Source organism: Paramisgurnus dabryanus, chromosome 10 (assembly GCF_030506205.2).
Source record: "Paramisgurnus dabryanus chromosome 10, PD_genome_1.1, whole genome shotgun sequence".
NCBI classification, from domain to species: Eukaryota; Metazoa; Chordata; class Actinopteri; order Cypriniformes; family Cobitidae; genus Paramisgurnus; species Paramisgurnus dabryanus.
Window position 1 is genome coordinate 16,752,984 of NC_133346.1, and position 24,669 is coordinate 16,777,652.

General features: G+C 37.3%; 3 protein-coding genes across 15 annotated transcripts in view; all 3 read right to left on the reverse strand.

The window, feature by feature from the left end:
- The window catches only part of LOC141279785 (protocadherin beta-7-like), a 42,254-nt gene extending 28,524 nt beyond the window's left edge, over positions 1-13,730 (reverse strand). Inside the window, exon 1 of the mRNA XM_065290611.2 lies at positions 11,222-13,730. Coding sequence (XP_065146683.1) covers positions 11,222-13,630 — 2,409 coding nt within the window. The 5' untranslated portion in view covers positions 13,631-13,730. The remainder of the gene's footprint in view (positions 1-11,221) is intronic.
- Positions 1-17,265, reverse strand: part of LOC135779723 (protocadherin gamma-C5-like) — a 188,719-nt gene extending 171,454 nt beyond the window's left edge. For 2 of the 8 annotated variants that reach the window (XM_065290602.1, XM_065290579.1), the window contains exon 1: positions 14,751-17,265. In XM_065290602.1, coding sequence (XP_065146674.1) covers positions 14,751-17,156 — 2,406 coding nt within the window. In that variant the 5' untranslated portion in view covers positions 17,157-17,265. Of the gene's footprint in view, positions 1-539; positions 3,951-4,024; positions 6,620-7,836; positions 10,362-14,750 lie in introns of those variants that run through there. The other 6 variants (XM_065290577.2, XM_065290597.2, XM_065290576.2 and 3 more) reach the window with 6 other exon arrangements.
- Positions 17,266-21,097: 3,832 nt separating this feature from the next.
- The window catches only part of LOC135779722 (protocadherin alpha-C2-like), a 72,870-nt gene continuing 69,298 nt past the window's right edge, over positions 21,098-24,669 (reverse strand). For all 6 annotated transcript variants that reach the window (XM_065290555.2, XM_065290556.1, XM_065290559.2 and 3 more), the window contains exon 4: positions 21,098-23,826. In XM_065290555.2, the coding sequence (XP_065146627.1) occupies positions 23,510-23,826 (317 nt within the window). In that variant the 3' untranslated portion in view covers positions 21,098-23,509. The remainder of the gene's footprint in view (positions 23,827-24,669) is intronic.

Consider the following 24,669-nt stretch of genomic DNA (forward strand, 5'->3'; position numbering starts at 1 on the left):
GGTCATGTTGTATTTACTTGTTTCAATTAAGTGAATTGGACAAGGCACAACATTTTGTGCAATTATTTTGTACTGAATAAATTAAACAAGGTTATTGTTTGTTGTGTGTGCATACAGAAATATTGGCTGGAATTATTAAGACACATTTTTTTTCAAGAGAAAAATTCACAATGACTTGTGTTTTAAGCAAATGGTGATTAGATTAAAACTAGATATATTCATGGGAAGATACAAACTTAACATCTTATTGTTAATATAACAAATTACATTACATAACGTTTACATCGACCCATATTTTTTCAGTGAAGGACAAAATATAGCTGAGTTTTATATTAGCCTATAGTTTTAAGATTTGTTGTTAAAAGGACTTTATATTGTAAATTGGTGCTTATTTACATTAATTGCCCACTTTAAATCCGAGATGCAATGTTATTGAAACTGACTATTTTCAAAATTTTCTTTAAAAAAACAAAACAATGTATTAAATAAGGTTACATGAAGTAAATACAATGAGTCCACATAAGCATAAAATGTCTTACCTCATCGTCATCTTCTGTAAAGTTTAGTGTTATCATGCTCGGGTCAAAGTGTCTGTTGTGTTCCTGTTTCAGAGTACCATCAGCAGGAAGTGTGTTGTCATTATAAGATGTAACAAACTTGAAATCACTGGTGCGTGAGCCTGTTGTTAAATATGTGTCGTAATTATAAGCGCTTCGGAGAGTTCCTGCTCCATCCACCTCTGCATAGTTAGGAGGTAGATAGGCGCTGGGGACAGCGACCGCTCCATCAAACAGCAGTCTGGGCTTTCTCCTGCGACAAACCTTCAGGACCAGAATCAATGTAATGAACGTCAGAAAGAAGGTGGACACGGACACTAATGCAATGATCAAGTATGATGTTAATTTAGAGTTGCTCTCCTCATAAGTCATATCTTTAAGTTCTGGAACTTCAGAAGGGTTGTCAGAAATTAATAAATTTACAGCACAGGTTGTAGAGAGAGATGGTTGTCCGTTATCCTTCACTGAAATTATGAGGTTCTGCTTCATATTGTCAGATTCAGAAATGTCTCGTTGTGTTCTGATCTCTCCACTATGAAGGCCAATGTTGAAAAGTCCAGGATCAGTAGACTTCACAATCTGATAGGAGAGCCATGCGTTCTGTCCAGAGTCAGCATCCACAGCGATCACCTTTGAGACCAGAGAGCCTGAGAGAGTCACTTTAGGGATCATCTCAGTCATTAGAGATTTTCCGTCTGGAACAGGGTATAATATCTGTGGAGAGTTATCATTCTCATCTGTTATGAAGACTTTCACAGTCACGTTACTGCTGAGCGGTGGAGATCCATTATCTCTGGCAACAACTTGGACTGTAAAGTTTCTGAACTGCTCATAGTCAAAAGATCTTACAGCATGGATCACCCCTGTATCTCCGTTAATAGATAAAAATGAGGACACTGGAACACCATTGACCTCACTGGATATCAGAGAGTAAAGTACAGTGCCGTTCTGCCTCCAGTCTGGATCATTTGCACTGACTGAACAAACAGATGTGCCTGGTTTGTTGTTTTCAGTCACATAAGTACTGTAGGACTGCTGCTCAAATACAGGAGGATTGTCATTCACATCTGAGATAGATAAATGAATTGTCATGGAAGTGGATATTGGTGGTGATCCTCCATCAGTTGCTGTTACAGTTATGTTGTAATCTGATTCTTTCTCTCGATCAAGAGTGTTTGTAGTTACTAGAGAGAAATAGTTTTTAACAGATGGGTTTAGTTTGAAAGGAACATTTTGCTGAACAGAGCAGCGAATCTGCCGATTTTCTCCTGAATCTTTGTCTTGAACATTAATGATACCCACCTCAGTACCTGGCGCTGAATTCTCAGGTATTGGCTTATTCAAAGACTTCAGAATGATTTTGGGTGGATTGTCATTCACATCACTTATATCTATGATCACTTTAGCAGTTGATGATAATCCAGATGCATCTTTGGCCTGAATACCAATTTCATAATTTTGTTCTTCCTCATAATCAAGTTCTCCGATCAACACAATCTGTCCTGTTGTCTTGTCTATAGAAAATAATTTTGCAGCATCTTCTGATATTTTTCTGAGCTCAAATGATACTTCTCCATTTGGACCCTCATCGGCATCTGTGGCACTCACTGTGATTACTGATGTACCTGACGGTGTATTTTCAGGCAGAGTAACCTTATAAACAGACTGACTGAATACTGGTACATTATCATTAGCATCTAGAACAGTAATGTGTATGACAGCAGTACCAGATCTCTGTGGTGTACCACCATCCGTTGCTGTGAGTATCATATCTATCTCCTTCTGTTGTTCACGATCCAGTTCTTTTTCTAGTACGAGTTCAGCGTATTTTCCTCCATCTGCAGTATCATGTACAGTCAATATGAAATGTTCATTTTTCTGTAATGAGTAACTTTTTACGGCATTATGTCCAATGTCTGAATCATGTGCTTCTTCCAAACGAAATCGTTGGCCTTTAACTGCTGATTCTGTGATTTCAAAGTTAATGCGCTCACTGGGAAAGCGAGGGGCGTTGTCATTGATATCCTGAATTTGTAAAATTACACGGTGCACCTCAAGAGGATTTTCTAGAACTAGCTCATAAGTGCGAATGCAGGAAGGTCGAGAACCGCAAAGCTGCTCCCGGTTTACTGTGTCTGCCACGATTAAGTCACCAGAATTCAGATTTATATCACAATACCGTTTGCTGTTATCCTCAGTTTCTATCCGAGCCTTTCGAGCGAATAATTGTTTGACATCAATCCTGAGGTCTTTGGCTACATTTCCGATCACATACTGACGCTTCATTTCTTCTGGAACATTGTAGCTCAGATCTGCGCAGGAGATTTTGATAGGAAAGACAAAGAGACCCACGAAACACGCACAAAAAGAAATTAAAATTCCGTTCTCCATATTTGGAGAGCTGATGTTGCCAGTTTGTTTGCCCAAATGTAACTGCTAAAATATGCTATTCCAATAATTTTAACAACGTCGGCGGACGATTACTCCATTTTGTGTCGAGGTTATTCTAACAGACGGAGCTGCAGATGAATATATTAAATGTAGGAGGAGAGACGCATCACCCTGCAGTCTTGGTGAATAGCGACACTCGGAGTATTTTTTGTTCATTGCAACATTCATGTATTTAACGAAAAAACGACAGAAATAAATCAGCAGTGGCCGTTTTATTAAAATTACTCTTTTCAGATTTAAATTTTATAAAAATATCGTCAGCCTTAAAGTAAACCATATCTGAAAGCAAAAGTAATACAACGTGTATAAACTAAAGTACAAAAATCAGGACAGGCGCTGTCCGCGGTTGTGGTGCTGAAATATAATAGCTTTGTATAGCTACAGAATGTACGAAACATTATACATTCTTGAGTGTTAATTTAAAAAAATAAAAAAATAAAAATAACATAACTATTATTATTTTTATTCATTTTAGTTATTTATTTTTTGACGAAATTGATTTTATCTATTTAGTTCAGTTCAGTCCAGTCCAAACTCATTTAAAAATAAAATACTCTGTACTGTTTCAGTCTCAAGTGAAAATTAATTTATAAAATACTGCTAAAAATGATGCAACTATTGCAAGTGACTAAAATGAAACACGATGCTTTACATACGGACCAGACCTGGAAATTATAAGAATGACTAATAAAGCTACAACATCTCATTAACAAAAGAAATTTAAACAACACAAAAACACTTCGACAGTAACGGTACATTGCTATTGTAAAATGTGTGGAAGATGCAAGAAAATGTCAGATATAATAGCCCGTAAAAAATCGTTTTCCCAACTGCAGTAAAATGTTTTCCCGAAAATGAAAATCAAGACGGAACATAATTGACTTTTCATAGCCTTTACGATTGGATGTTTAAAAGCGTTCTTTATAGTGTAAATTAGTGCTTATTTAAATTGATTCCCCACTTTATTACGCAATGTTATTTTAACTGACGATTAAATTTTTTTAATCAGTTCTTACCTCATCGTTATCTTCAGTAATGTCTAGTGATATCATGCTCGGGTCAAAGTGTCTGTTGTGTTCCTGTTTCAAAGTACCGCCAGCAGGAAGTGTGTTGGCATTATAAGATGTAACAAACTTGAAGTCACTCGTGCGCGATCCTGTTGTTAAATATGTGTCGTAATTGTAAGCGCTGCGGAGAGTTCCTGCTCCATCCACCTCTGCATAGTTAGGAGGCAGATAGGCGCTGGGGACAGCGACTGCTCCATCAAACAACAGTCTGGGCTTTCTCCTGCGACAAACCTTCAGGACCAAAATCAATGTAATGAACGTCAGGAAGAAGGTGGACACGGAAACTAATGCAATGATCAAGTATGACGTTAATTTGGAGTTGCTCTCCTCATAAGTCATATCTTTAAGTTCTGGAACTTCAGAAGGGTTGTCAGAAATTAGTAAATTTACAGCACAGGTTGTAGAGAGAGATGGTTGTCCGTTATCATTCACTGAAATGATGAGGTTCTGCTTCATATTGTCAGATTCAGAAATGTCTCGTTGTGTTCTGATCTCTCCACTATGAAGGCCAATGCTGAAAAATCCCGGATCAGTAGACTTCACAATCTGATAGGAGAGCCATGCGTTCTGTCCAGAGTCAGCATCCACAGCGATCACCTTTGAAACCAGAGAGCCTGAGAGAGTCGCTTTAGGGATCATCTCAGTCATTAGAGATTTTCCGTCTGGGACAGGGTATAATATCTGTGGAGAGTTATCATTCTCATCTGTTATGAAGACTTTCACAGTCACGTTACTGCTGAGCGGTGGAGATCCATTATCTCTGGCAACAACTTGAACTGTAAAGTTTCTGAACTGCTCATAGTCAAATGATTTTACAGCATGGATCACCCCTGTATCTCCGTTAATAGATAAAAATGAGGACACTGGAACACCATTGACCTCACTGGATATCAGAGAGTAAAGTACAGTGCCGTTCTGCCTCCAGTCTGGATCATTTGCACTGACTGAACAAACAGATGTGCCTGGTTTGTTGTTTTCAGTCACATAAGTACTGTAGGACTGTTGCTCAAATACAGGAGGATTGTCATTCACATCTGAGATAGATAAATGAATTGTCATTGAGGTGGATAATGGTGGAGATCCTCCATCAGTTGCTGTGACAGTTATGTTGTAATCTGATTCTTTCTCTCGATCGAGAGTGTTTGTAGTTACGAGAGAGAAATAGTTTTTAACAGATGGGTTTAGTTTGAAAGGAACATTTTGTTGAACAGAGCAACGAATCTGCCGATTTTCTCCTGAATCTTTGTCTTGAACATGAATGATACCCACCTCAGTACCTGGCAATGAATTTTCAGGTATTGGGTTATTCAAAGATTTCAGAATGATTCTGGGTGGATTGTCATTCACATCACTTACATCTATGATCACTTTAGCAGTTGATGATAATCCAGATGCATCCTGAGCGTGAATTCCTATCTCATATTCTTTTTCATTTTCAAAATCTATTTCTCCAATCATCACAATCTGTCCTGTTGTCTTGTCCATTGAAAATAATTTTATAGCCTTATCTGATATTCTGCTGAATTCATATGATACTTCACCGTTTGGACCTTCATCAGCATCTGTGGCACTCACTGTGATTACTGATGTACCTGACGGTGTATTTTCAGGCAGAGTAACCTTATAAACAGATTGACTGAATACTGGTACATTATCATTAGCATCTAGAACAGTAATGTGTATGACAGCAGTACCAGATCTCTGTGGTGTACCACCATCAGTTGCTGTGAGTATCATATCTATCTCCTCCTGTTGTTCACGATCCAGTTCCTTTTCCAGTACGAGTTCAGCGTATTTTCCTCCATCTGCAGTATCATGTACAGTCAATATAAAATTTTCATTTTTCTGTAGTGAGTAGCTCTTCACTGCGTTATGTCCAATGTCTGAATCATGTGCCTCATGTAACCGGAATCGCTGGCCTTTAACTGCTGATTCTCTGATTTCAAAGTTAATGCGCTCATTTGGAAAACGTGGTGCGTTGTCATTTATATCCTGAATTTGTAGAAATATGCGATGCACCTCAAGAGGATTTTCTAGGACAAGCTCGTAACTGAGAAGACAGGAAAGTCGAGAACCACAAAGCTCCTCCCGGTCTATTGTCTCTGCGACGATTAAGTCTCCATTTTTTAGATTAATGTCACAATACCGTTTGCTGTTATCCTCTGTTTCTATCCGAGCCTTTCGAGCAGATAATTGTTTGACATCAATCCTAAGATCCTTGGCTACATTTCCGATCACATTCTGGCGCTTCATTTCTTCTGGAACATTGTAGCTCAAATCTGCGCAGGAGATTCTCATAGGAAAGACAAAGAGAGCCACAAAACACGCACATAAAGAAATTAAAATTCGGTTTTCCATATTTGGAGAGCTGATGTTTCCAGTAGTTTATTTGCCCAAATGTAACTGCTAAAACATGCTATACCAATAATTTTCACAACGTCGGCGGACGATTACTCCATTTTGTGTCGAGTTTATTCTAGCAGACAGAGCTGCAGATGAATATATTAAATGTAGGAGGAGAGACGCATCACTCTGCAGTCTTGGTGAATAGCGACACTCGGAGTATTTTTTTGTTCATTGCAACATTCATGTATTTAACGAAATAAACGACAGAAATAAATCAGCAGTGTCAGTTGTATAACAATTTCTCTTTTCAGATTTAACTTTTATAAAAATATCGTCAGCCTTAAAGTAAACCATATCTGAAAGCAAAAGTAATACAACGTGTATAAACTAAAGTACAAAAATCAGGACAGGCGCTGTCCGCGGTTGTGGTGCTGAAATATAATAGCTTTGTATAGCTACAGAATGTACGAAACATTATACATTCAGAGTGTTAATTAAAAAACATAAATAAATAAGAATAACATAACAATTTTTTTATTATTATTTATTTATTTTTGACGAAATGGATTTTATCTATTTAGTTCAGTTTAGTCCAGTCCAAACTCATTTCAAAATAAAATACTGTGTACTGTTTCAGTCTCAAGTAAAAGTTAATTTATAAAATACTGCTAAAAATAATGCAACTATTGGAAGTGACTACAATGAAACACGATGCTTTACATACGGACCAGGGGCCTCATGTATAAAAATGTGCGTAGGATCCTTACTAAAAGTCTAGGTAAGCACAAAAGCCAAAAATGGCATACACCAAAAATTATGAAGACTTTTAAAACAAAGCAATGTTCCCTTTATAAATCACAGATCACCTGCAAGTGTGCATACATGAATCATCTTAATATCCAACCCTGCAAGGCCATTTTCCCATCAAGTTTGTTTTTTTATAAATCACAACCTTTGCGTGGGAACTGGCGTACGCACGTTTCCAGACCCATTTTTTGCATACGCACGCTTTATACATAAGGCCCCTGACCTGGAAATTATAAGAATGACTGATAAAGCTACAACATCTCATTAACAAAAGAAATTTAAACAACACAAAAACACTTCGACAGTAACGGTACATTGCTAATATAAAATGTGTGGAAGATGCAAGAAAATGTAAGATATAAATGCTCGTAAAAAATCGTTTTCCCAACTGCAGTAAAATGTTTTCCCGAAATGAAAATCAGGACGGAACATAATTGACTTTTTATAGCCTTTACGATTTGATGTTTAAAATGGTTCTTTATATTGTAAATTAATGTTTTTTAAATTGATTCCCACTTTAATACGCAATGTTATTTTAACTGACGATTAATTTTTTTTTTCTAAAAATGTATAGTTAAACGAGGTTACATGAGCGAAAAAGTTCTTACCTCATCGTCATCTTCAGTAATGTTTAGTGATATCATGCTCGGGTCAAAGTGTCTGTTTTGTTCCTGTTTCAGAGTACCGCCAGCAGGAAGTGTGTTGTCATTATAAGATGTAACAAACTTAAAGTCACTCGTGCGCGATCCTGTTGTTAAATATGTGTCGTAATTGTAAGCGCTGCGGAGAGTTCCTGCACCATCCACCTCTGCATAGTTAGGAGGCAGATAAGCGCTGGGGACAGCGACTGCTCCATCAAACAACAGTCTGGGCTTTCTCCTGCGACAAACCTTCAGAACTAGAATCAATGTAATGAACGTCAGGAAGAAAGTGGACACGGAAACTAATGCAATGATCAAGTATGACGTTAATTTAGAGTTGCTCTCCTCATAAGTCATATCTTTAAGTTCTGGAACTTCAGAAGGGTTGTCCGAAATTAATAAATTTACAGCACATGTTGTAGAGAGAGATGGTTGTCCGTTATCCTTCACTGAAATGATGAGGTTCTGCTTCATATTGTCAGATTCAGAAATGTCTTGTTGTGTTCTGATCTCTCCACTATGGAGACCAATGCTGAAAAGTCCCGGATCAGTAGACTTCACAATCTGATAGGAGAGCCATGCGTTCTGTCCAGAGTCAGCATCCACAGCGATCACCTTTGAGACCAGAGAGCCTGAGAGAGTCGCTTTAGGGATCATCTCAGTCATTAGAGATTTTCCATCTGGAACAGGGTATAATATCTGTGGAGAGTTATCATTCTCATCTGTTATGAAGACTTTCACAGTCACGTTACTGCTGAGTGGTGGAGATCCATTATCTCTGGCAACAACTTGGACTGTAAAGTTTCTGAACTGCTCATAGTCAAATGATTTTACAGCATGGATCACCCCTGTATCTCCATTAATAGATAAAAATGAGGACACTGGAACACCATTGACCTCACTGGATATCAGAGAGTAAAGTACAGTGCCGTTCTGTCTCCAGTCTGGATCATTTGCACTGACTGAACAAACAGATGTGCCTGGTTTGTTGTTTTCAGTCACATAAGTACTGTAGGACTGCTGCTCAAATACAGGAGGATTGTCATTCACATCTGAGATAGATAAATGAATTGTCATGGAGGTGGATAATGGTGGAGATCCTCCATCAGTTGCTGTGACAGTTATGTTGTAATCTGATTGTTTCTCTCGATCAAGAGTGTTTGTAGTTACTAGAGAGAAATAATTTTTAACAGATGGGTTTAGTTTGAAAGGAACATTTTGATGAACAGAGCAACGAATCCTCCGATTTTCTCCTGAATCTTTGTCTTGAACATTAATGATACCCACCTCAGTACCTGGCGCTGAATTCTCAGGTATTGGGTTATTCAAAGATTTCAGAATGATTCTGGGTGGATTGTCATTCACATCACTTATATCTATGATCACTTTAGCAGTTGATGATAATCCAGATGCATCTTTGGCCTGAATTCCCATCTCAAAATTTTGTTCCTTCTCATAATCAATTTCTCCGATCACCACAATCTGTCCTGTTGTCCTATCAATAGAAAATAATTTAGCAGTTTTATCAGATTTTCTGCTGAATTCATATGATACTTCTCCGTTTGGACCTTCATCAGCATCTGTGGCACTCACTGTGATTACTGATGTACCTGACGGTGTATTTTCAGGCAGAGTAACCTTATAAACAGACTGACTGAATACTGGTACATTATCATTAGCATCTAGAACAGTAATGTGTATGACAGCAGTACCAGATCTCTGTGGTGTACCACCATCAGTTGCTGTGAGTATCATATCTATCTCCTTCTGTTGTTCACGATCCAGTTCCTTTTCCAGTACGAGTTCAGCGTATTTTCCTCCATCTGCAGTATCATGTACAGTCAATATAAAATTTTCATTTTTCTGTAGTGAGTAGCTCTTCACTGCGTTATGTCCAATGTCTGAATCGTGTGCCTCATCCAAACGGAATCGCTGGCCTTTATCTGCTGATTCTCTGATTTCAAAGTTAATGCGCTCATTTGGAAATTGCGGTGCGTTGTCATTTATATCCTGAATTTGTAGAAATATGCGATGCACCTCAAGAGGATTTTCTAGGACAAGCTCAAAACTGAGAATGCAAGAAAGTCGAGAACTACAAATCTCATCCCGGTCTATTGTTTCTGCGACGATTAAATCACCAGTTTTGATATTAATATCACAATACCGTTTGATGTTATCCTCGGTGTCTATCCGAGCTTTTCGAGCGGACAGTTGTTTTACATCTATTCCAAGGTCCTTGGCTACATTTCCAATAACATACTGGCGCTTCGTGTCTTCTGGAAAATTGTAGCTCAGATCTGCACAAAAGATTTTCACAGGAAGGACGAGAAGAGCTGCGACACACGCACAAAAATAAAATAAAAATCCGTTTTCCATTTTTGTATAGTTGATATTACCAATTTTTTATTTTCCCAACAGTAACTATTAAGCAATAATTTTCTCTCCGTCGACGGAAGATTCCTCCATTGTGTGTTGGGTTTATTCTTACAGACACAGCTGAAGATGAATATTTTAAATGTAGGAGGAGAGACGCATCACTCTGCAGCCTTGGTGAATAGCGACACTCGGAGCATTTTCTATTTATTGCATCAATCATGTATTTTATGAAAACGCGATATAATTTAATCACATAAATTGCAGTTTTATTCCCATTATTCTTTTAAAGTGAACTACTATGAAAAAGCCAACAACTTTAAATTAATAGTATTGTTGAAGGAAAAGAAAGCTTAAGTTAAGCTAAGTCAGCCCAGGCGCTGTCCGCGTTTTTGGTGCTGAAATTAAATAGATTCGCATAAAGAATGTAAAAAAATGAAACATTCTTATTTTGAAAAAAATATAAACATAAACAATGCCAAAAGTCAAGAAATATTAGAAATGACTTAAAAGAAATACTTTACTTACGGAACATATTTACTAGAAATTATGAAAATGACTGAAAATGACACAATGGCTCATTAACAGATAAAACATAAAGGAAAGTAACAACAACAACGAAATACTTAGAAACGTAGGAAAGGAACATTGACAGTGTAACGTGTTTGAGGGTGCAGCAAAGTACAAGATTAAATATTCGGCAAATAGATACATTTCGGTCATGTTCAATCGTTTTCACTACTATAATAAAGTGTTTTTATATGTTCCCTAAAACTAAAATGAGTCCGAGACGATAACTGATACCTGTAGTACACATCGTTAAGGTTTGTTGTTAAGATGTGACTTTATATTGCAAAGAAGGTATAGTTTCTTATCGATTGCAGACCTTAAAAAAATAATTATCATATTGTAATTTACGATTTTCGATTTTTATTTTACTTAATGGGCCTTCTTAAAATTAACAATGAACATTTCTTACCTCGTTGTCATCTTCTGTAATGTCCAGTGTTATCATGCTCGTGTCAAAATGTCTGTTGTGTTCCTGTTTCAGAGTATTGCCAGCAGGAAGTGTGTTGTCATTATAAGATGTAATAAACTTGAAGTCACTGGTGCGTGATCCTGTTGTTAAATATGTGTCGTAATTGTAAGCACTGCGGAGAGTTCCTGCTCCATCCACCTCTGCATAGTTAGGAGGCAGATAGGCGCTGGGGACAGCAACTGCTCCATCAAACAACAGTCTGGGCTTTCTCCTGCGACAAACCTTCAGGACCAGAATCAATGTAATGAACGTCAGGAAGAAGGTGGACACGGACACTAATGCAATGATCAAGTATGATGTTAATTTGGAGTTGCTCTCCTCATAAGTCATATCTTTAAGTTCTGGAACTTCAGAAGGGTTGTCAGAAATTAGTAAATTTACAGCACAGGTTGTAGAGAGAGATGGTTGTCCGTTATCCTTCACTGAAATGATGAGGTTCTGCTTCATATTGTCAGATTCAGAAATGTCTCGTTGTGTTCTGATCTCTCCACTATGAAGGCCAATGTTGAAAAGTCCCGGATCAGTAGACTTCACAATCTGATAGGAGAGCCATGCGTTCTGTCCAGAATCACTATCCACAGCGATCACCTTTGAGACCAGAGAGCCTGAGAGAGTCGCTTTAGGGATCATCTCAGTCATTAGAGATTTTCCGTCTGGAACAGGGTATAATATCTGTGGAGAGTTATCATTTTCATCTGTTATGAAGACTTTCACAGTCACATTACTGCTGAGCGGTGGAGATCCATTATCTCTGGCAACAGCTTGAACTGTAAAGTTTCTGAACTGCTCATAGTCAAATGATTTTACAGCATGGATCACCCCTGTATCTCCATTAATAGATAAAAATGAGGACACTGGAACACCATTGATCTCACTGGATATCAGAGAGTAAAGTACAGTGCCGTTCTGTCTCCAGTCTGGATCATTTGCACTGACTGAACAAACAGATGTGCCTGGTTTGTTGTTTTCAGTCACATAAGTACTGTAGGACTGCTGCTCAAATACAGGAGGATTGTCATTCACATCTGAGATAGATAAATGAATTGTCATGGAGGTGGATAATGGTGGAGATCCTCCATCAGTTGCTGTGACAGTTATGTTGTAATCTGATTCTTTCTCTCGATCGAGAGTGTTTGTAGTTACTAGAGAGAAATAGTTTTTAACAGATGGGTTTAGTTTGAAAGGAACATTTTGCTGAACAGAGCAGCGAATCTGACGATTTTCTCCTGAATCTTTGTCTTGAACATTAATGATACCCACCTCAGTACCTGGCAATGAATTCTCAGGTATCGGGTTATTCAAAGATTTCAGAATGATTCTGGGTGGATTGTCATTCACATCACTTACATCTATGATCACTTTAGCAGTTGATGATAATCCAGAGGCATCTTTTCCCTGAATTCCCATTTCGTAAATTTGTTCTTCCTCATAATCAATTTCCCCAATCACTACAATCTGTCCTGTTGTTTTATCTACAGAAAATAATTTTGCAGCTTTATCTGATATTCTGCTGAATTCATATGATACTTCTCCGTCTTGACCTTCATCAGCATCTGTGGCACTCACTGTGATTACTGATGTACCTGACGGTGTATTTTCAGGCAGAGTAACCTTATAAACAGACTCACTGAATACTGGTACATTATCATTAATATCTAGAACAGTAATGTGTATGACAGCAGTTCCAGATCTCTGTGGTGTACCACCATCAGTTGCTGTGAGTATTATTTCTATTTCCTTCTGTTGTTCACGATCCAGTTCCTTTTCCAGTATAAGTTCAGCGTATTTTCCTCCATCTGCAGAGTCGTGTACAGTCAATATGAAATGTTCATTTTTCTGAAGTGAGTAGCTCTTCACTGCGTTATGTCCAATGTCTGAATCATGTGCCTCATCCAAACGGAACCGCTGGCCTTTATCTGCTGATTCTCTGATCTCAAAGTTAATGCGCTCATTTGGAAACCGCGGTGCGTTGTCATTTATATCCTGAATTTGTAAAATTATACGATGCACCTCAAGAGGATTTTCTTGTACAAGCTCGTAACTGCGAAAGCACGTAATGCGAGAACCACACATCTCCTCCCGGTCTATTGTCTCTGTCACGATTAAATCGCCAGAATTTAGATTAATATCACAATACCGTTTGCTGTTATCCTCTGTTTCTATTCGAGCCTTTCGAACAGATAATTGTTTAGCATCAATCCCGAGATCCTTGGCTGCATTTCCAATAACATACTGGCGTTTCGTCTCTTCTGCAATGTTGTAGCTCAAATCTGCACAATAGATCTCCACAGTAAAGACGAGGAGAGCTACAACACACGCACAAAAGTGAACTAAAAATCCGATTTCCATTTTTGGATAGTTGATTTTCTTAATGGTTTGTTTGCCAAACAGTAACTGTTAACTAATGCTGATAAAATAATTTTCTCAGCGTCTACGGACGTTTACTCCATTTTGTGTCGGGTTTATTTTTGCAGACAGAGCTGCAGATGAATATTTTAAATGTAGGAGGAGAGACGCATCACTCTGCACTCTTGGTGAATAGCGACACCCTGAGTATTTTTGTGTTCATTGCATTATTCATGTATTTTATGAAGAGCCGACAGGAATAAATAAAGCTATTTACAGTGGCATAACAACTAAGCTGATGACCTTTTCATAAAGTGCAATCTGAAAATATTAAAAGTAAACAGCTTCAATAAGGAAATAACACGTTTACAAACTAAATTCCAGAGTCAGAACATGCGCTGTCCGCGGGTGTGGTGCTGAAATCGAATACCTTTGTATAGAGAAAAAAAACATATTTTTATTGTTAATTTGAATAATAATAATAATAATTACATAGGATAATAATAATAATAATCTTTTATGGAGAAGCCCAAATTGATTTTTTTTTTCAATTTAGTTCAGTCCGGTAAATATAAATTGTAATAATAAAATACGATGTCTTGTTTTAGTCTTAAAGTGAAAGTTAATTCAATTAAATAATGCTAAAAAGTCTTGCAACAATTTGATGCAACTCCAAAGAAATACGCTAATTTAAATACGGAACAGCATTGGAAATTGTGAGAATGACCGATAAGGGTACAATGGCTCATTAACTAAATAAATTGTGTGAAATGTGTGAAAGATGCAACAGAATATCGGTTAAATAGCTAGCAAATATAAATGAATAAACTCTGCCCTTTTACATCGTTTTTTCTTCTGCAATAAATGGTTATCCAAGTTGCCTGAAATGAAAATCAGGGCAGAAACATAACTGACCTTTAGTAGCCTATATGGTTTTAAGGTCTGTTGTTAAAATGTGACTATTATATATTATTTTTTAATACATTCTCACTTCAATACCGAGACACAATGATATTGTAACTAACAATTTCCAAAGATTTATTTTTTAAAACATGCATAATCAAATTAGATTATTGGAATTGAAGTAAAACAAATGATTGCACATGAGCAAAACATTTCTTACCTCATTGTCATCTTCTGTAATGTCTAGTGTTATCATGCTCGGGTCAAAGTGTCTGTTGTGTTCCTGTTTCAGAGTACCTACAGCAGGAAGTGTGTTGTCATTATAAGATGTAACAAACTTGAAGTCACTGGTGCGTGAGCCTGTTGTTAGATACGTGTCGTAATTGTAAGCACTGCGGAGAGTTCCTGCACCATCCACCTCTGCATAGTTAGGAGGCAGATAGGCGCTGGGGACAGCGACCGCTCCATCAAACAACAGTCTGGGCTTTCTCCTGCGACAAACCTTCAGAACCAGAATCAATGTAATGAATGTCAAGAAGAAGGTTGACACGGACACTAATGCAATGATCAAGTATGATGTTAATTTGGAGTTGGTCTCCTCATAAGTCATATCTTTAAGTTCTGGAACTTCAGAAGGGTTGTCAGAAATTAGTAAATTTACAGCACAGGTTGTAGAGAGAGATGGTTGTCCGTTATCCTGCACTGTAATGATGAGGTTCTGCTTCATATTCTCAGATTCAGAAATGTCTCGTTGTGTTCTGATCTCACCACTATGGAGACCAATGCTGAAAAGGCCCGGATCAGTAGACTTCACAATCTGATAGGAGAGCCATGCGTTCTGTCCAGAGTCAGCATCCACCGCGATCACCTTTGAGACCAGAGAGCCTGAGAGAGTCGCTTTAGGGATCATCTCAGTCATTAGAGATCTTCCATCTGGAACAGGATATAATATCTGTGGAGAGTTATCATTCTCATCTGTTATGAAGACTTTCACAGTCACGTTACTGCTTAGCGGTGGAGATCCATTATCTCTGGCAACAACTTGGACTGTAAAGTTTCTGAACTGCTCATAGTCAAATGATCTTACAGCATGGATCACCCCTGTATCTCCATTAATAGATAAAAATGAGGACACTGGAACACCATTGACCTCACTGGATATCAGAGAGTAAAGTACAGTGCCGTTCTGTCTCCAGTCTGGATCATTTGCACTGACTGAACAAACAGATGTGCCTGGTTTGTTGTTTTCAGTCACATAAGTACTGTAGGACTGCTGCTCAAATACAGGAGGATTGTCATTCACATCTGAGATAGATAAATGAATTGTCATGGAGGTGGATAATGGTGGAGATCCTCCATCAGTTGCTGTGACTGTTATGTTGTAATCTGATTGTTTTTCTCGATCGAGAGTGTTTGTAGTTACTAGAGAGAAATAGTTTTTAACAGATGGGTTTAGTTTGAAAGGAACATTTTGCTGAACAGAGCAACGAATCTGCCGATTTTCTCCTGAATCTTTGTCTTGAACATTAATGATACCCACCTCAGTACCTGACGATGAATTCTCAGGTATTGGGTTATTCAAAGATTTCAGAATGATTCTGGGTGGATTGTCATTCACATCACTTATATCTATGATCACTTTAGCAGTTGATGATAATCCAGATGCATCTTGGGCGTGAACTACCATCACATATTTTTTTTCGTTTTCATAATCAATTTCTCCGATCAACAGAATTTTTCCTGTTGTCTTGTCTATAGAAAATAATTGTACAGCTTTATCTGATATCCTGCTAAATTCATAAGATACTTCCCCGTTTGGACCTTCATCAGCATCTGTGGCACTCACTGTGATTACTGATGTACCTGACGGTGTATTTTCAGGCAGAGTAACCTTATAAACAGACTGACTGAATACTGGTACATTATCATTAGCATCTAGAACAGTAATGTGTATGACAGCAGTACCAGATCTCTGTGGTGTACCACCATCAGTTGCTGTGAGTATCATATCTATCTCCTTCTGTTGTTCACGATCCAGTTCCTTTTCCAGTACGAGTTCAGCGTATTTTCCTCCATCTGCAGTATCATGTACAGTCAATATAAAATGTTCATTTTTCTGTAGTGAGTAGCTCTTCACTGCGTTATGTCCAATGTCTGAATCATGTGCCTCGTGCAACCGGAATCGCTGGCCTTTAACTGCTGATTCTCTGATCTCAAAGTTAATGCGCTCATTTGGAAATCGCGGTGCGTTGTCATTTATATCCTGAATTTGCAGTAATATGCGATGCACCTCAAGAGGATTTTCTAGAACAAGGTCATAACTAAGAATGCAGGGAATCTGAAAACCACAAAGCTGCTCCCGGTCTATTGTCTCTGCAACGATTAATTCTCCATTATTTAGATTAATATCACAATACCGTTTGATGTTATCCTCTGTGTCTATCCGAGCCTTTCGAGCAGATAATTGTTTAACAGTAATCCCGAGGTCCTTGGCTACATTTCCGATCACATACTGGCGTTTTATTTCTTCTGGAATATTGTAGGTGAGATCTGAACAATAAATTATAGGACAGACAAAGAGAGCCACGAAACACGCACAAAAAGGAATTGAAAATCCGTTTTCCATGTTTGAACAGCTGATGTTCCTTATAGATAATTTTCCCAACAGGGTTACCGCATGTTAATTTTAATAATTTTCTCAGCGTCGACTGACGATTACGCCACTTTCTGCTGGGTTTTTCCGAACAGACAGAGCTGCAGTTGTATATTAAATGTAGGAGGAGAGACACATAATTTTGCACTCTTGGTGAATAGCGACACTCGGAGTATTTTTTGTTCATTGCATCATTCCCTTGGTTTATTGAAAGCCAACAGAAATGAACCAATTTCGTTTTTTGTCTTTTTTTTAGAACAACATCTATTTTTAGGTGACTAAAATTGGAAAGGAACAGAAAAATGCCACGCCTTTAAAGCAAAAGACAGTGTGGCGATTCTATGCCTTTCGTTTAAGATCTGTGTTCTCTCTGGAGATAAAAATGGGCGAGCACTATTTACAGCGGATGGGAAAGAGTAATGTATTGCTCCCGCATCGCATTACGTAAACGGTTTCATATTAAAGAACTACACTACACGGATGTCATCTATCAATTAATGTGATACATTGTACTTACGTTCGCTCTGCTCTGTGCCGCTGCTGTGGAAAAGAGGTTAACTTGAAAAAGGTAGCCTACTGAACACGTTTTAATATGAGATTTTCTGTGTACTGAAGCGATCACGAATTAGATTGTGTAATATGAGGGGCTTGGCAGAGATGGTGCTGGCTAAAGTCTACCTAAAAAAGTGCCGTGTGACGCCACTGGCTAAAGCACACTGCACAGAGGTCTGTACAGGCGCTGTCCGCGTTCTGGTGCTGAATACTGATGACAAAACATAATTAAAACTTGACACATTGTAATTAGTAATAATTTAAAATAAAATCATAAACGAAGGCGATATGTTTTAATGTTTAGACATTCAATAGGCTAAGTTTTTATGATAAAACAATCTGTACTGTATCAGCCTCAATGTGACAAGAAATGTAAACTTTTTGCCACAAAACACGAAGCTTTTGTGTAGTAAAGAAACAGTTTATAGCCCCAACAAAAAGTTGACATTTGCAGGTTTCATAAAACATTATGAATGCAACGTTGTATTACTGTATATTGTGAATATCGTGTTATACATATACCAAACTCAAATTTTGCGTGCAAACGCCCAACATTTTTTTCTAAATACCACAGTCTCGTCAAGTTTTCTCATAAAAACAGTCAGTTATGTATTAAAGTAAACGTAAACAGTTCAGAAAGAAATCAGACGTGTGTCAGTATACTGTATTGATCCGTGCTTGTTCGGTCTTAAAGTGGCGGTACCCTCAAGAAATCTTCTTATGTGTGTGTCATTATGTTAATCAAACAACAGAAGACAAAAGTCAAAATAATTTCTGTCTATTTAAAAAATAATTATATTTAATTTAAAGACTGTTATGGTTGCATACTACTATTATACTTTATTTGTAACTTTATTCTTTTCTATTTTATATGCCTGTAATTTCTTGGTTTGTTGTTATTTTATTTTCCAAATTTCATTCCCCCCCCCCCAAAAAAAATGTTTCAATCGATGTTTTGGCTGATGTAATATTGACCTAATTTAATTCCAACATCAATATCCCGTGCGCGTGCTATTTGTAATTTACTTCCGCCGGCGCTGTTTCACTAATTTCAAGTCTTATTGAATCTTTTGGGAAAACTGGCGGGTTATCATTAATATCCTGAATTTCTAAAGCAACGTTGTGTATTTCTAAAGGATTTTCAAGAATTAATTTAAATAGCAAGAGATAAGGGGAGGTAGATCCACAAATCACATCAAGGTCGATCCTTTCCGAAACAAAAAGATTTCCAGAATCCATGTCTACTTCACAATACCGTCTATCTGGTAATCCAAACGGGCTTTGCGAAACTTTAAGCAATGGGAGTCTAAATTAAGATCCTTGCTTAGACTTCCAATAACGTATTTTGCGTTTGTTTCCTCCGTCACTGAATAACGAATATCAGCAACGGTAACGCAGAGGAGTAGTGATGCTAATAGCCATTTAATCCAAAAAAGATTAATAATAATAATAATAATTTATTACATTTATATAGCGCTTTCCTGCAGCACTCAAAGCGCTTTACATATGAAAGGGGATTCTCCTCAACCACCACCAAAGTGCAGCATCCACCTGGATGATGCAACGACATCCATATTGCGCCAGAACGCCCACCACACTCAATTAGATGTGCTTGCCATATTTTCTTGGTGCAAAGAAGTATACAATCGGATTGAAAACATTCCTCATAAAAAGCTGATTTGTGTAGGTCATGTACAACAGTGTTATTTCGACAAATGTTATCTGAATAGAAGGGCACCGCACCAGATGGGTGTGAGTTTATAATAAGTAGCGCTAGACAATAGTGACACTGTGTGGTTGCGATTTGGTGAATGTGTCGAAGTCCGTAAGGTTTTATGTTATGATGCACATCTTTATAGGCCCCTCATTTACAGGTATGTTTTTGAATAATTTGAAAAAAAAAAACATTTAGACGTAAACAGCTCATAACACTTGAATAAACATAAGTTGGAAAAAGAATGGAGAAACTTGGCACAGAAATCAAATAGACGACAGCTGTTCGTATTTACTTAAGATGAAATATGAATTTTTCAATGAATTTACAAACTTAAAACACACAGTATAATACAGTAGACGTTTTTACGCCCTATAAGTAGCCTACTCAGAGAAAGGGTTTATAGCATTATCTTCTTAAAACTCAACACATCCTACCTAAATTATTTAAGAATAGAGAGCGCGTTCTTTAGGTTCTTAGTGACCCATCAAGTTTAGTTAATTTATGACCTGTGTCTGACACTAGTGAGACTACTTACTACACCACAAACGCCTTTTCAGCACCATGGACAGAGCACTCCATTGTCACGGGACTACAGGAATTGAAAACTGGAGACATAAAATGTTTCTGTTTGATAAACTGTTTTAAAAGGTATTCTACATTCGATGCATAACAGTATTATATAAACATGTTTTAAATTAATAAAGCGTACGATGTAGACATATTATCCGAAAAACTTAGGCGATTCAAGTTGCTTCGTCTTTTCTTTTTGTGTCAAAATACATCAAATTATCAAAACTAAAGCTTTAAATGATCAAAAGCAGACAAATTCAATCAAGGTACAAGCTATTTTTTTACTGCACTTCTACCACCGCATTCATAGATGTCGAGACTGTTGCAACTACCCCTTATCTCAACATTGATTTAAAAAAATGTCATAATAAAATAATACAACTAATTAATTAAACATAATAAAAATATCGATTAATAAAGAACCTTTTCAATAGCCAGGTACTCCTATTTTTTAAGTAAATACAGTCAGTCCTTTTACAGCCTTTATTTGATCTGTTCGATTCTGAAAACGCACAACAGGGGTCTATACCTGTTCAGTTCGTATTTCAGTAAAGTTCAATGTCTTGATTTTGATATAAAAAATGTTGCAATTCAAAACTAATTGTTATTTTGGCTTAAAAAAGTTGACATACATCATAAATTCAAGTTGAAATTGTTTAACTTAAAAGTTAAAGTTACAGAAACATATGTGTTGATTTGACAAAAATGCTGCCAATTTTTTACAGTGACTTTGTGTTTAACTTTGTGAAGATCCTGTTTGTACAAAATAAAACATTACATTTGCAAAATTATGTTAAATAATTTTTTTATTAAATATTAATTAGACCTAAAGTAGAATCGGCATAAGATGAGAATTCAATTTTACGTTTAAAGTGATTATAATAAAGAGTAACCTAATCGCCATTACATTGTTGCACAAACCAGTTTAGGGCAATGATAATTTGATTAATTTATTTAGTCCGAATATTTCATTTGAACCCATTACCCTGCGTTTAGCACCATGCTCTGAATAAGCTATCACTGTAATTATTACATGCACAGAGAGCGAAAATCAAAACCACAGATGATGCTTCAATACTTATGAAAGAAAACTTTATTTGTGATTTATAAAGAAAACACATTACCATATTTCATAAAGTAATATAAAATAATAAACACCATTACACTTATGATCAGGTGTACAAAATTTTTGTCCAACAGATTTGCACCGTCAAAGTCAAAAGCATAGCGCCACCTTGGCACTGGATGAATTGATATTTACTACACACAAGCAGAATACATAGACCCTTTTTATAATCTGTTTTATCATTTTGACCTTTTTGTAGTTTTTTTTCTTTTCTTTTTTTAATGGGGGAGGTTTATATTTATAGGGACGTATGAACTGGTTCACATTACAGTGTTATTGATTTCAAAGCCTAGCACAAAACATAAGATCCTTTTAGATTCGAAAAGTATAAGGTAAAAAAGAAAAGAGTATCAGACCATACACTACAGCATTACATATACTAAAATGTTCATGTCATTTGACACAGAGCCAACACTGTGTGTGTTATTTGAAGCTCTGTGTGTTTCTCTGTATGTACAGTACGAAATTAGTGTGTGTTTGCGTATGTCTGAGTGAATACTTATGTCTACATAATTTAGCAGAGATGATACACACCCCCAGTTCCATCATAAATGAGAAAAAATAATTCTGAAAAAACTTTTATATCTATACATATATAATTTCGATTTAACTGCGTTTAACATGCAAACAGTCACTTGGTGATCTGACAGCACTGAAGCACACCTGAAGGTGTGTCTGTGTGGGTATGTCTGTGTGTGTGTAATAAGATGATACAGTCTCATAGCAGCGCAAACATATTCTCCTTTACAGAACAGTATTTCTACATACTAGACATAAGGAAAAGTATGGCGAGGCAACAGGAACTGAAGCATGTCTGAATGTTTTACCATTCACATTATTTACATAAGTCAAATCAACACTCTGTTGTTAAGCTATGATTTACCATTGCTTTGTACAGTAGAAAAACTTGGTACTGCCACCATTGTGGTCCTCTCAACCTTATCCACTCCCAATTTAGACCAATAAGCACCATATACTGAACCTAGACATCCTAGCATCTACACAAGCAAGACTGCATAGTCCATGGTGTTTCCACGGCCATAGGGGCACAAAACACTTGTGCATGTAAGTGTGCTTATGTTTCCGGTACAAGTGTAGTCTTGGAGTGACATTACCATTTTAGCTCTGCACAAGCTTGCTTTAACAGAGACCTCTGGTTCTTTTTGTAATGTTGTACTATATAACCCACCAGGGGGCAGTACTGGCATGGGACTATGCACAAACAGTGGTACATGGAGGTGGGCAACATCAGATAACATACAAACAGAGGGTATTAGGACACATAGCTGGACTAAGACGAATGGGGGGTCCTGAAATGATTTTGTATTATTTTACAGACTCTAAGGTGGTCTTGTGGTAACCTAAGCTGTATAGGATATGGACAGCCTGCAGTTCCTATTCAGGCATTTCTTAGTATGTGCAGCAGAGAGCAAGAAACTCAGGAGTACTCAAGAGTTTTGTGTGGGTAGCTCTAAGCACATCATTGTTTGTGTTTATACAAACCACAGATGTGCAAGATTTTTATATTGTATAAGCGTAGATACACTTGCTTTTATAAAATATATTAAGTAAAGCCCTGTTATTCTGAAGTTTAGGCGTTAGTTTAGGGACAGGACAGAAGCGGGCGTGGGCGATTTCCCATTGTGTTGGGGCGGTGTGTGTGAACGAATGCAAGTGTGGTGGATTACACTGCTACATTCCTGCATATGTCTGAAGTTATCATTTAATTTAAATCTGCTTTAACATAAGTAAGAAAGCAGCCTTTTGAATACATACACACACCATTTGTACCTAGCTCTGATGAAGCTGCAGGTAAATGTTTGTCTCTTTCTTTAAAAAGCTTTGTTTTCAGCAGATCAAGGCATGAGACTGGGTCAAATGAGGATGTGTTCTTCCTCTTGGAAAGTCAAAGGCAGGAAGAGAGTCCGAGAATGCCACTCTTTGAATAGCATGAGAGTTCATATCCAGTTTACCTGGAGATTTGTTAAACCCTTTTAAAAGAGGAGAGGGACTTGACTCATCGTGGTCGAAAATGTCATTTACAAGATTCGAGTGGGATCGGATTACATTTTGCAGACTGAAGTGCTTTCTTGGACAAGTTTCAAGGGTCAGTACTAGGAAACAGCCAATCAGAGTCACAGAAACATGTTTCGTAGGTTTATTTTGTAATTATTTACACACATCCTCTTCTGGCCAGGACTGGACATGTTGGACATGGTGGTTATGGTAGCTGAGTGGTCAAAACCACTATAAGAATGTTTTCCTCTCTTAACATTTTCAATATATATTTGGTTTTATATTTCTGTCAACTTTTGCTACAAACATATCTTGATAGCTCTTATGTTGGTAGCCCGTTCTTCATTAGTCATCTCCATCATCTTTTCCTTTATCCTTCTTGTCTTTCTTTTCCTTTTCCTTCTTCTTCTTTTTCTTCTTTTTGGACTCTTCCTTCTTTCCAAAGGTGATGAACTCGCCCTTGTCATCTACGGCACCTGGGTCCTGTCGGATGGAGATGATGGCAGGAGAGCCGGGAATTATGAAGGCTTCAGGGGGGATCTCTCCTGGCTTCAGAGCTTGAGGAGGGCCGTAACCAGGGCCGGCACCATAGCGGAAACTCCAGCTGTTACTGTTGATTCCGGCTCCAACAGGAGGGGACAGCTGTCCCTCTCCCTCTCCATCTAAGAGAAAAAATTACATTTATTACAGTTAGATATTATAGCTTTTATCATAAGGAATTTACGGTGCATTCAATAAATTAAAGGCGGAGTGGACGATATCTGAAAAACGCTTCGGAAAAGAGAGTCGGGCCGACTATCAAAACACACTTGTAGCCAATCAGCAGTAAAGTGCGTGTCTACTAAACGACATTGTTGCCTGGGTTGTGTATGTGTGGGGCGGGTCTATCAACAGAAGGTCCAGATTCTATAGGTATAGGGTCGTGTTTGTGTGATTTCAAATGTCAACATTGGCTTTCAGATATCATGGACCCTGCATTTAACTTGTGTGTTCTCTGTGATTCAAATTACTGACCTTGGTGCTCCTCTATTACAGGAACATCTCATTTTACTTTTTTATCTTCTAAACCTCAAAATATTTCAATTTTATTTATATAACGCTTTTCACAATTGCTCATTTGTTCCAAAGCAACTTTACATTAATAAAAACAGAGAAAGCACAAAAAAATCAGAGAACAACAAAAGTTGCAAAATACAGCTGTTAAAATTAAATCATACTAGTGAGTGGAGTATTAATGTAATGTATAGAAGAGAGCTCTAAGTTAAGCAAATGTCAGCTGTGTCCCAAGGGGTTGAAAAAAAAATCCTAGGAGAAAAACCCTGTCGAGAGTCAGACCCAGCCAATCCTATAGAAAATATACTATATATTAAATAATATATTATAAAATATTATAGGAATTAGACATTTTAATAATAAAATAGAGAAAGTGGTTGGCAATAATAGGCAATCCTATAGAAAATATACCATATGTTGAATACTGTATTATAAAATATAATTATTAAAAC